The sequence below is a fragment of the Microcaecilia unicolor genome, chromosome 9 (genome assembly GCF_901765095.1).
Source record: "Microcaecilia unicolor chromosome 9, aMicUni1.1, whole genome shotgun sequence".
In the NCBI taxonomy this organism is placed as follows: domain Eukaryota; kingdom Metazoa; phylum Chordata; class Amphibia; order Gymnophiona; family Siphonopidae; genus Microcaecilia; species Microcaecilia unicolor.
In genome coordinates, this window is record NC_044039.1 from 180,211,755 (window position 1) to 180,225,691 (window position 13,937).

General features: G+C 41.5%; 1 protein-coding gene across 1 annotated transcript in view; it reads left to right on the forward strand.

The window, feature by feature from the left end:
• Positions 1–13,937, forward strand: part of LOC115477096 (nesprin-2-like) — a 119,511-nt gene that overhangs the window by 81,174 nt on the left and 24,400 nt on the right. The window contains exons 24-25 of the mRNA XM_030213712.1: positions 8,402–8,503; positions 11,899–12,090. Coding sequence (XP_030069572.1) covers positions 8,402–8,503; positions 11,899–12,090 — 294 coding nt within the window. The remainder of the gene's footprint in view (positions 1–8,401; positions 8,504–11,898; positions 12,091–13,937) is intronic.

The window sequence follows — 13,937 nt, forward strand, 5'->3', positions numbered from 1 at the left end:
CATACGTCTAAGTATTTCTTTAGAGGGCAGTGTTTACTTTTCCTGTATTATTACAGAATCCATGGGTATATTTTGCATCAAATTTCAAAGTGAAAGTATGTATGTTCTGGTGTAACAAAGTGGCAAAGGCAAGTGGCTCCTTATAGGCTAACAAAATTATTGAGGCATGAGCTTGCAAGGGCCAGAGTCCATCAGATGCAGCTGATGAAGTGTATTCTGGCCTTCAAAAACTGATGCCTCAGTATATTGATTAGGGTATAAGACACCACCTGCCTCTGCCAATTTTGTGGAAAAATATGCATTATTTTACTCACAGGGAGGGTAGGCAATTTTCAAATAGCCCATTTTTGCAGGTAAAACTGTTTTGCCTGAAGATGTGGGCTTTTACAAAATTGCCCTCCTTGCCAACATGCAGATAAGTGGGAGAGTGCAGTTAATTTTCAGTTATGCAGGTAAATATAGTTTATATTTATTTTTATTTTACTGTCACTTTATTTTGTTTTCTACCTACATTTTTCAATTTGTTTGGGGATATTTTAATTAATTAATTAATCAAATTAGTGGTTTAGAAATGTTTAACAACAACAATAATAATAATAATTAAAAGTCAAAATCTAAAAAAAAGTTATCCCCTTAATGTTGTTAGCATCAATGGACCTTTCTCCCCATCCATCTTACAAGAACAAAAATATTGGACAGCAGACAGTATGAATTTATAGAAAGAAGTAACCCCAAAGCTGCTATTTAATTATAAATGGAGGATAAGGCATTGTGGATGAAATTTGAAACAAAATTACTGGAAATCTGGACAAAATGGAAATTGTAAATGCTTCAGTATTTACAGTGGTAGATTTCTTGAGGAGTTATTCTGCAGAGGTACTGGATCCAAACATTAATCTCAATAACATTCAGAAAACTCATGAATGAATTAAACAAATTGAACAAACATCACGTTACCAAGCCTAGATTAAATTCATCCTAAAGGAAAGATGGGAGATGAGTTGATGTGGTTTTGCAGTTCAGGCCACTATTTTTAATAGGGTAATTTCCTTAGAATTGGAAATGGGCACATGCAGTCCCTGTACTGTAAAAGAAGTATAAAGTAGCTATAAACTGGTCACCCTACTGAGAAACTCCTAGCCATTATAACAGAAGAGATGGCTGCACACATGCATCATTAGCCATTATCAGAAGGCTCCTTAGCACCAGGTCCTGCTACACAAGCCTTACTGGGGTTTTTGTGATTTTTAGCAGCTAGCATGATATGAGAAACATGACTAATGGAGCTGCTATGTTTTTTTGCTGAAGCATATGATATAGTACTCTATGACGGTCCGATACTTAAATTATAAAAGTTGGTTTGTCTACAGAGAGAGATGTTACATGTTTGAAAGAGGCTTGATTCAGGGCAGTTTTGGTTCTCTTATGACTTTATCAACAGTGTCATCATGTAACCTTTCCATGTGATTTAAACGTGGCAACTCTTAGATTCATAGATTATCAATATGTTCGTTGAATCTTCCCATTTTTACTGATCCTGTTATGAAAAAAAAGGAGGGGGGGAAGAGATGGGAAGACATACATACTTTCACTTTGAAATTTGATGCAAAATATACCCATGGATTCTGCAATAATGCAGAGATACGTAGAAGTATATATTTTATTTTATACATAAACTTCTAAAACAAAAAGCAATTAAACTGGAAAAGGGAGGGGCAAAAGCGGGAACTTGAGGTAAGACAAAGACTAGCGACCCTGGAGGCCCAACATCAGGGTGGTCAGTGCCCGGAAACACTTTCAGAACTGAGGGAATGTAGAGCTGATTTACATCACATTCAAATAAAACAGTTGGATTTCCACAGAAAGTTAGTTCAGCAAAAGTTTTTTGAATATAGTAATAAATCTGGAAGGATGTTGGCGCGTTGCCTCCGCCGGCGACGGGTGGGCAATACTATAATGAAACTTAAGGGAGAGGGGGACACAGTATTATATCAAGATAAAGAGCTTAGGGATCGGTTTGCCCAATTTTACGAAGCTTTGTACACTAAGGAAAGTGGGGAATCCGGGGAAAGGATTAAAGAATATTTAAGTGGGTTGGGGTTGCGGAAATTAACCGAGACACAAAGAGACTTTTTGGACAAGCCCATATCATTAGAAGAGATAGAGAGAGTTATTAGAGGATTAAAGGGTGGGAAAGCGCCGGGACTCGATGGGTACACGGCTAAATTTTACAAGTTAATGAGCAAGGAAGTAGGACCGCTGTTGATAAGGGTAGGGAATGAGTGCTTCACATCAGGGGCGCTGTCGGGGAGTATGTATGAAGCGGGAATCTCGGTGATTCCCAAACAGGGGAGGGATCCCACACTGTGTGCATCCTATAGGCCTATATCTCTTATAAATATAGATATTAAAATATTGGCGAAGGCCATGGCGGAGGGGATTAATAAATATCTGCCCCAATTAATCCACGAGGATCAATCAGGTTTTGTCCCGCATAGGCAAGTAGCGGATAATATACGGAGATCTCTAAACATAATATGGGAGGCCCAACGTCGAGGTGGGGATTTTGTACTCTTGACCACAGATGCAGAAAAGGCCTTTGATCGGGTGGAGTGGTATTATTTATGGGAGGTGTTGGAGCATATGGGGTTTGGCCCAGGGGTACTGACATGGCTTAAGGGGCTGTATGCAACACCAAAAGCTCGTATAAAAGTCAATGGGGGATACTCTGATCAATTTCGGATACAGCGTGGTACACGTCAGGGCTGCCCCCTGTCGCCCTTGCTCTTTGCTTTGGCAATTGAGCCGCTGGCGCAGAGGATTAGGGAGACGGTCAGCATTGAGGGGATTGTGGTGGGCGCTCAAGAGCATAAAGTGGCGTTATTCGCCGATGATATTCTATTCTATGTAAGTCGCCCGGAAGAGACCCTACATTATATATGTATGGAGCTCAGAGCATTTGGGGGAATATCTGGATTTAAAGTTAATTATGACAAGTCCGAGGTGTTGGGTATTACGGGTCACACTCAAGATTTGAAGAGAATATTAACCAGATTCTCCTTTAGGCAAGCCAGAGAGAGCTTTCGCTATCTTGGGATAAGGCTTCCGCGGGATCTTGGGTCTTTATATGGAATTAATTATGTTCCCTTGATTAGAGAACTTAGAGCAGATTTAAGTAGATGGAAAAATGGGCTGCTTTCATGGTGGGGCAGAATAGCAGTTATTAAGATGAACCTACTTCCTAGGCTGCTATTCCTCTTCCAGACGCTGCCATTGGAAATTCCCTCGGGTACCCTGAACAGATTACAATCTGATATGTCAAATTTTGCTTGGGGAGAGAAAAGGGCGAGGCTATCTAAGCGAATTATGTGGAGCGGAGTGGAGGAAGGGGGGAGGGGGATGCCCAACATTACGTGGTACTATCACGCAGCACAATTAAAACAAGTGGCGGAATGGAGCAAGGGAGACAGGGCACCAATAGTGATGTTAGAGCAACAATTGGAGCCTAGGTGTAATTTAGAAAGGGGACTGTGGGGATCGGGAAAGATGTGCGCCTCCCGGGGGGGAACGGACAACCCATTTATAGGGCACCTGTTACATACATGGGATGTGCTGAAACGCAAATTTAAAAAAGGAGTTAAAACCTCAACACTGGCTTATATTATTCATGAGGTCGAGTTCCCAGCTGGAGAAGTAGGGGGTACGTTTCATGAATGGTATAGAAAAGGCCTGCGGAGATTCCGAGACTTAATGTCAGATGGTACACTAAGGTCATTTGAGACATTAAGAAGGAAGTTTGACCTGCGGGAGTCCGATAACTATGCATATTTGCAAGTCAAACATTATATGAGCAAACAGGGGTGGTTGCGTGCAGACCCGAGGGAACGGGAACCCCTAGAAAACATCTGGGTTACACTGGAGGTGGGGAGGAGAGGCATTTCAAGGTTATATAATTATATGAGAGGTAGCACACTGACTAAATTACCTTATATGAAGGCTTGGGAGGGCGATCTGCATTGTGAACTGAATGTGAAGGAATGGGAAAGGATATGCATGGAGGTAAAAAAGGCATCTGTGTGTGTATTGATAAAGGAAAATGCCTTCAAAGTTTTAAGCAGATGGTACTATACGCCAGATAGGCTAAAACGAATGTATGCTGGTGCTTCAGACAGGTGCTGGCGATGTGATAATGACATCGGGAGTTTTATACATGTGTGGTGGTCTTGCCCTCTAATACGTACCTTTTGGGAAGAAATAACTTTGTACCTGACCTCTATTTTGGACACACAATTTCCTGCAGAACCTAAGTGGTGCCTACTGGGGTGGGGAAATAAAAGGGGCAAGAAATGGCAGAAGCGGCTAAAAAGACTAAGCTTATCAGCTGCGAAACTGGAAATAGCAGCCCATTGGAAGCAGAGAGTGGGCCCTACGTTTCTAGAGTGGAAAACGAGGCTTCGAACTCTAATGGGGCTTGAGCAGCTGACGGACAGACGGAGGGGTAGATTTGACCCTGCAGCGGAAGAGTGGGCACACTTGGAACGCTTATGGACTACTGCAATCACAGTACAGAGTATTCAGCCATAAAGGGAGGGGGGGGGGGGGGGGGAGATAAGTCATTATGTTTTCAAGTGGTTGTATTGCAGTTCACTTTATTATTATTTGTGGTACAGCGGTTCGCTGATTATGTGTATGTATTTAGGAACAATGTGACTAAATAAAACTATTTTTCAAATAAAAAAAAAAAAAGCAATTAAACTACAATAACTAGTGCCAAGTTATGTCTGAAAAAGAATCATTAAGCATCAACATGTATGAAGTCTGAATAACTCATTTCTTAGCACACTCACCAAATCAGTCTAAAAGCTGCAGTTGTGTCCATCGGCCAGCAGTTGGAGATAGAATGTACAGAAATGTACATTCCACACTCAGTATTTTTTATTTCCAGCAAGTGGAAGGTGGTGAGTGTTGAGGCCTGCTCCTGTGCCAGTTCATTAACTGGTTCCAATTAACCTGGGAACACCTTGGGCATTTGTGCATTCATAGCTGTCTGGGCCCTACCCTCCATTGATTTCCATTCCTTTCTTCTGATAAAAAAGAAGGCGTGTCCAAGCATTGTAGCACAGAGCTGCTTTTGGTGTTTGAACTGATGGCAGGTAGCTGCTGGTAAGCCTCCCTTCTCTACTCCTCTGAGTCTCCTGGGGGTCATAGTGTGTCCCCAACTGGTTGAGCTCTGCAACCAGCACCTTAAATTTCCTCTCTGTGCTCTTTCTTGGTGGTAGCTTGATTTCTTCTATGGCAATCTCTTGATGGCAGAATTGGCTGAAGCTGCAAAGTGCTGCTTGTGCTGAGCCATGTAAGGGCAATAATGCTTGTGTTGGCCTCTGTAGCTTCTGTATGTGAGCCCGATTTTCTAGTCTTGGTGGCCTCAGGACACAACCCTAGCCTGTGGGAAGACAGTCCAGATCTCAGTGAAGCAAAACACAGGAACCATTGCCATCTTGCCTTTGGGCTTTTCCTCATACTTGTGTCATCAAGCAATGCCTCCCATGCACATTGTTGGAGCAAGGCAAGATTTGGGGGCAGTGATGCTTTCAGGGCAGCCTGGATTTCAGGTGGGCGATTTACTTATTTCTGGATTTTATGCTGCTTCTCCACCAAGCCTATATGTTGAAGAGGGCCAAGTCAGCCCAGGATCAGCTCCCTTCCTCGGCTGCACCAGCAGTGGTCCGTAGAGTTGGAACAGGTAGATTCCTGGGATTCAGTGTAACCAACATTGGTCAAAGCGGTCTTTTTTCTGGGGGGGGGGGGGGGGGGGGGGGGTTAACAGAAGGTCCGGTGACCTGTCTGCTCACTCTCCCAATTCCTCCCATTTTGTCAGTGATGGGGTCCTGAGCCATTGCTTGGGATTGAAAATTGAGTCAGCTGGATGTCATTCCTTTTTTGAGAAATGGGCCAAGGTTTCTTCTGACCAGTGGGTCTTGGACATTATCAAGGAGGATTAAAAGCTCAAATTCTCCTGCCCCATTGAAGATTCCTTCTTGGAATCCCCTTGTAGTGGGTGTCTCTCCAACCTCCTTGACCTGAGATCAGTGTCCCAGTACCCAGGGGAGACTGGGGATGAGGGCAGTATTCCACCTATTTCATTGTGCTCAAGAAAGAGGGTTCATTCTGTCCCATCTTAGATATCAAGAACATCAACCAGTTCTTGTTAGTCTTCCACTTCTGGATGGAGATTCTGTATCAGTTCATCCAGGTGAATTTTTGATAGTGCTGGATCTGAAGGAGGCCTTTTTATATCCCTATTTGCTCCCCCCCCCAATCAGAAATTTCTTTGTTTTTTTATTTTAGGGTGCTGTTTTAAGTTCCAAGCAATGTTATTTGGCCTAGCCACAGCTCCCAGGCATTTTCAAAAGTGATTGCAGTGGTAGTGGCCTTCTTGAGGTGTGAGGGAGTCAGGATACATCCCTACATTTGAGACTGGTTGATCAGGTGTTTCCTCATCCAAGTGACCTCAAGAGTGATCTAGCTCTTACAGTCTCTGGGATAGATAATCAATTTCAACAAGAGCAGATTAGAACCTTCTCAGTCTCTGAAATATTTGTGTGTCCTCTTCAACACCCATGCAGGCAAGGTGTTTCTTCCTCTACACAGGATCCAGAAGCTTTGCTCCCACATTCTTTTGCTGCTTGGATAGAGAGCTCTGATGGCCTGGGATTGCATGAAGGTCCTGGGTCTTATGGTAGCCACCCTGGTGATGGTTCTTTGGGGTTGGGTTCATATGAGGCCCCTTCAGACATCTCTACTCTGTTGGTAGTCACTTATGTCCTAGGACTACAGTTGTCATATGCCGTGGACCCCACAAGCGTGCGTTGGCATGTCCTGGTGGCTATAGGGCAACCTCCTATGGAAGAGCATCCTGTTTTCAATCTCAAACTGGATTGTGGTAACCATGGATGCCAGTCTCAAGGGAGTGGGGAGCACATTGCCAGGAATGAGTAGCTCAAGAAAGTTGGTGGTCATCCAGAGCAACACGGTAAATCAACTATCTGGAACTGAGGTCTGTACACAACACCTTTGCTGCAGCTCTTGGGGGAAAAGCAGTTCAGGTTTTCATGGACGATGCGATAGCCTATGTCAGTAGGCAAGGGGGACACAAGGAGTGTGTTGCTGGCATTGGAAACTTGCCTCCTGTTTTGCTGGATGGAACACAATCTTACTGCTCTTTCAGCAGTACACATTGCGAAAAAGATGAATCTACATGTAGATTTGCTCAGCAGACATTTTCTGGAGCCTGGGGACTGGGAGCTTTCCCTGAGGGTATTCAATCTGATTGTGGAGCATTGAGGATGCCCTCTTTATGATCTGAGGGTGACCTGGTTGAATGCCAAGGCTCTGTGCTTTTACTGCCAATGTTGAGAGTTTGTGGCAGAGGCTATCAATGCCATAGTATAGTGGTGGCCAAAGACAGTCTTCTTCTGTCTTCCCTTCATGGCCCATGATGGGAAGGGTATTTTGAAAAATTGCCTCGCATCCAGATCTTAAGGTACTTCTGGCTCCAAATTGTCCTAGAAGACCTTGGTATACAGATCTAATCAAGCTACATATAGACCAGCCCCTCCATCTTCCTCTGTTTGGGGGCCTTCTGTATCAAGGGCCAATTCTAATAGAGGATTTGTCCCCCTTTGGTCTTATGTCTTGGCTCTTGTGAGGACATTCCAGGCATCCACAACCCTCTCTATGAAAACGTATTTCCTGATATTACTCCTAAGTCTACCACCTGCAACCTCAATTCATGTCCTCCAGTTATATCACTTCTCTGTCTCTGAAAAAGATTTGTGTGTATATTAATACCTTAATATTTAAACATCTATATCATATCTTTCCTGTCCCCCTTTTACTCTAGGGAGTACATATTCAGGTCTTCAAGTCTCTTATGTCTTTTGGTGCAAATCCCATACTATTTTTGGTGCCTTTATTAAATATTGAATATTAATGAATGTATGGCACATAGCATCTCAAGCATTTATTTATTCATGACATTTATACTCCACAGTAGCCCGAAATAGACTCAAGTTCAATGTGGCTTACAAACAAACATAAAGAATATAACACAAATTACAATATCTTCAAGAAACAAATTAACACATGTGCAGTCAGTAACCAGGGATTTAGACTGTCTCAAGGGCAAACAAATAATTAATGGTGGATAGGTGAGAGCATAATTAGGCAGAACTAGATGATTAAGCATGATTTCAGCCTTAGTTTTAATTATAAATCCTGTCCTCTAAAATCATTCACATACCCCTTGTGATATCTCGGTCAATATTTAAATATCGCAAAAATGGATTAATACGATTTGTTTGTATATAACCACTATTTTTTTCTGTTTTGTTTTTTTCAGGTTGAATTACAAACCAAAGAACAGATAATAGAAGAATTTAATGAAAAGTCAGCAGAGATACAATCTCTTCTTGAAAGCAATGATCCTCCAGTGGAATTGCAGGTGAGAGGTGCCATATCAGTACTTACTGAGATAAAGGTGATCTATTCATGTTCATTAAATATATATATATATCAATTGTTCATTTAATGTATGTATGTACATGTGTATGTATATATATAATTTTTATTTTCTGGCGTGCCAGTAATGGGCGGTAATCGTCATTCTACGCGCATAGACAATTACCGCACGGTTACTGCATGAGACCTTACCGCTAAGTCAATGGGTGGCGGTAAGGTCTCAGACCCAAAATGGACGCAGATCAATTTTCATTTTGCCGCATGTCCATTTTTGGCAAAAATTTTAAAAAGGCCTTTCTTGCAGGCGTGCATCCAATACACACGTCGATAACAGCGAAGGCCATTTTTTGACGCACCCTAGTAAAAGGACCCCTGTGGTTGGAGGAAACTATACAGTAGAACTTCATTATAAGGGACTTCTGGGGACTGATAAAAATCGTCCCTTATATCCAAGCTCTCTTATATCCAGACTGTGCATTAATGAATTTGTTTACTCAATCACAACTCACAGCCTACTGTTGTTTCATCCTCTGTTTGTTAACAACAAAATGTACAGTATATGTAAATGCAAAGATGTTTAACGACACATTTCAGTTAAAATAGTCTGATAGAGAAGTCATTTATTATAGTGATTTTCTCTTCCAAATCTAGCATAGGTCATTTATGTTTGTCAGTCATCATTCTGTACACTGCTGTGTTAGGAACAGCCATCAGTCAATTCACTCGTAGCACAACCCCCGTGTCAGTCTCTTATATACATGGTTCAATGAATCCTTGGGACTGTGTAAAACGGTCTCTTATAACTGGAAGTCCACTATAACTGAACTGAAATACATGAGATGTCCTATTCTCGCAGCCAGGACTAAATATTTAATTCACTGTATCTGAGTGTCCCTTATATCTGGGTCCCTTGCAATGAAATTCTACTGTAGTTTCTTTTTACCTGCACTATTCAGCAACTTAGAGGTTCTACTAAACTTTCACTAGGTGGCACACCAAGACTGAGGGAATCTCCTTAGGTCACTAGCATTTTATTAGCATCAGGTCTGAGAGATCGAAGGCTCTCTATCAAAGGACTGTGGCTCAACTTCTTGAGTTCATCAAAATATTTGTAGCATTCTTCATGGCTCTTTCTATGTTCTACTGTGCAATATGTTGAAAATACAGACCTGAAAATGAAAATAACAAACATCTCAGCTGAAATGATTACAAACCAATATTATAAGTACATAAGTAATGCCACACTGGGAAAAGACCAAGGGTCCATCGAGCCCAGCATCCTGTCCACGACAGTGGCCAATCCAGGCTAAGGGCACCTGGCAAGCTTCCCAAACGTACAAACATTCTATACATGTTATTCCCGGAATTGTGGATTTTTCCCAAGTCCATTTAGTAGCAGTTTATGGACTTGTCCTTTAGGAAACCGTCTAACCCCTTTTTAAACTCTGCCAAGCTAACCGTCTTCACCACGTTCTCCGGCAACGAATTCCAGAATTTAATTACGCGTTGGGTGAAGAAACATTTTCTCCGATTTGTTTTAAATTTACTACACTGTAGTTTAATCGCATGCCCCCTAGTCCTAGTATTTTTGGAAAGCGTGAACAGACGCTTCACATCCACCTGTTCCACTCCACTCATTATTTTATATACCTCTATCATGTCTCCCCTCAGCCGTCTCTTCTCCAAGCTAAAAAGCCCTAGCCTCCTTAGTCTTTCTTCATAGGGAAGTCGTCCCATCCCCGCTATCATTTTAGTCGCCCTTTGCTGCACCTTTTCCAATTCCACTATATCTTTCTTTAGTGCGGCGACCAGAATTGAACACAATACTCAAGGTGCGGTCGCACCATGGAGCGATATAACGGCATTATAACATTCTCACACCTGTTTTCCATACCTTTCCTAATAATACCCAACATTCTATTTGCTTTCCGAGCCGCAGCAGCACATTGAGCAGAAGGTTTCAGTGTATTATCGACGACGACACCCAGATCCCTTTCTTGGTCCGTAACTCCTAACGTGGAACCTTGCATGACGTAGCTATAATTCGGGTTCTTTTTTCCCACATGCATCACCTTGCACTTGCTCACATTAAACGTCATCTGCCATTTAGCCTCCCAGTCTCGTAAGGTCCTTCTGTAATTTTTCAAAATCCCATCGCGAGTTAACGACTTTGAATAACTTTGTGTCATCAGCAAATTTAATTACCTCGCTAGTTACTCCCATCTCTAAATCATTTATAAATATGTTAAAAAGCAGCGGTCCTAGCACAGACCCCTGAGGAACCCCACTAACTACACTTCTCCATTGTGAATACTGCCCATTTAACCCCACTCTCTGTTTCCTATCCTTCAACCAGTTTTAATCCACAATAGGACATTTCCTCCTATCCCATGACCCTCCAATTTCCTCTGTAGCCTTTCATGAGGTACCTTGTCAAACGCCTTTTGAAAATCCAGATACACAATGTCAACCAGCTCCCCTTTGTCCACATGTTTGTTTACTCCTTCAAAGAATTGAAGTAAATTGGTCAGGCAATTTACTTATGCTTTTAAGTCAAATGAATTATGTTGAACATAGATCCGGGTTCTTGGATATGCTATGGTGATCAAGTGAAAAAAGGTTAATATGCAGCTAGGAGTTATTACAGGTATGCTGGCAGAACATTTTCATTTAGTTTAGTTTTGTTTTCCATTTCATTTCATTTTGTTTTCTGGGGCATTTTATAATAATGCTGGCTATTGTGTAATCGTGTGTGCTACTTAGTAATTCCACACACTATTTAGTGAGTCTTGAATGAAACCAGTGTGTGTTATTGTAAAACTAAATGATACAAAAAAAGCACATATTTCTAGTTATCATCCTTCTATTTTACCATTCTGCCTCTAAATATTATCTTGTGTCCTCAGCATTGTACAATTATACTACCCATCACAAAATTTTGTGTGACACAAATACTCAACACTACCAATGCAGCATTATCTATATATTGTATTTGAAAAATAGAATTTTATATTGGCTATCAATATTTTTTTTCTTCATGTGGTATAGTAGCACCAAGTGCCCGGGAACTGTAGACGATTTTATAATCTTGATTTTGGTTGCATGAAAGCCTTTATCTGGTTATAAGTAAACTTTTCTCATAAAGTCATCAGTAAATTAGATATAAAAGCTTCAATTAAAATAAACCGTTTTCTTTGGGCTATTAGTGGTCAAAAGATTGAATGTTTCAGGTTAATGTAAAATGTCTTTTTGGATTTTGTGCAACTGATGTAAATAAGTGTGGAAGGAAGCAGACTTTAGTAGGCTTTGTTTCGTGATCATCTGAAAAACCATCTCTGAACAACTTTTTAATACTTTATAAATGTTTCTGTTTTTCAGGTCATTAAAACATCTGTTCTGAACAAAATGCAGCAAATAAGAACACAGATAATAAGCAAACCTGAAGATGAAGGCAAGACAGCAGGGCTTAAAAAAGACCTCGACTCGGCCAGAATGCAGCTTGGAGCTATTAAATCATTTTTAAATGCCCTCTCTGTCCTCGACGATTTGGATGTTTTTAGTACATTAGAGGTATTTCAAAAGCTATAGCTTTTTTTGTAATTCTTCTGACATTTTCTCTCCCTGGCAACTGAGCTGTAGTGTATGTGTTTATTTCCAAGTCGATCTACAATGAAGTAAGGTGATCATGCACCTCAGTATCTGGTAGTACAAACTCTTCAAGAGGAAAAAAACCCCTCTTGTTTACCACATAAAGATAGGACTGGGTTTTATGTGGCCCTTTTTATTCAGTTACCTTAAGCTGTTAAGCACTGAATATCGGCACTTTAACCACATAAGTGTCGACTCCATCTATGGACTGCTCACAAAATAGCCAGTTTCAGCTTAGGTACTAAGCTGTAGTAGTGTTTTTGGCTTAGGCATTAAGGGCTCCTTTTACTAAGTGCTCGCTATACAGGAAGTACTGCTGCGCTACTGTAGTAGCTCGGTGGTACTTCCCACCCCTAGCGTGCTGTCATTTCCGGTGCTACAAAAATTAATTTTTGTAGCACTGGACTGTACCCGGCAGTAATCGGGCAGTTCCACGAAATGGCTATTCGGCAAGTGCTTTACTTGCTGCACGGTCATTTCCTGTAGGAAAGCGAGACTTCTCTTTTACCAGCTGCAGTAAAAGGGGCTTCGGCACACGTGAAGAACACACTCCGACGCCAGCACAGTTCACCCTTTTGCCGCAGCTTGGTAAAAGGGGCCCTTAGCCGTGGTAGTGTTTTTAGCTCGCAGTAGAAATCAGCCGAGACGCCCATAGGAATATAATGGGCGTTTCGGTATTGCGGCTTAGTAAAAGACCCCCCAAGGGCTAGATTCTGTGTAAGGTATTCAAAATGTAGGCATGTTGGAATAATGTGCCTAGTGCTATTCTATAAATCACATCTATGATAAGATACGGTTTATAGAAGAGCGCATAGGCCAAGGGAACATGCTTACATTTATTTATTTAATTTCTTTCAAATTTCTATTCTGCATCATCCTGTGTACTTGGTGGAATACAAAGTTACATTCGCAGTAATAAAATACATCACAAACCTCAGATGTAAAACAAAACAAGTCACCTGATGTAAATGCCCGCACCTAAATGTACGTGTGTTCCCTCGAATTCTATAACATTGCATGTAAATGTGATTGACACCCCTGTCATGCCCACACTCCTCCAATGGCTGTGCCCACTCTCAGTTGCACACATTGGAATTTACCCGTGCCTCTATTTACGCCTAAAAAGAAATGCACATAAATTCCAGTTATTGCCAACTAGTGATGTTAATTGGTTGTTATTGGCCAATTATCATCACTAATTGGCTCATCTCAGTTGAGTAACGCACATAAATTGGCTGTGCGCACTAACGCACGCTACTTGCTGCACCTTATTTAGAATCCGGGGGTAACCCAGCATATTTATTTATTTAGGGCACTTATACCCCACCTTTTCCCACAGAATGCAGGCTCAAGGTGGCTTACAAGAGACTGGAAAGGCTAACGCCAAACCAGAAAAAATATACATATAATAGTTAAACAGAGAAATAGAGGGGAGAAAAAGAAAAAAAGAGGAGAGATAAAGAACACTATCTGATTAAGCGTAATAGAATATGCCTGGTTAGCCCTGGACAAACGATTTAAATGGCCAGGAGCTTCTCCTGGCCATTTAAATTGCTTTGAATATCAACCACTATAATTTCAGCGTGAAAGATTTCTATAGTACTACTAGATGTATGTAGTACTGTACACATTATATGCAGGTACTTTCTCTGTCCCTGTTGGGCTCACTATCTAAATTGTTCTACTTGGCACAACGGAGGGTTAAGGGGTACTTTTACTAAGCCGCCAAAATGGAGTTACTGCCTGACTACTGTGTGGCTCCTGCGGTA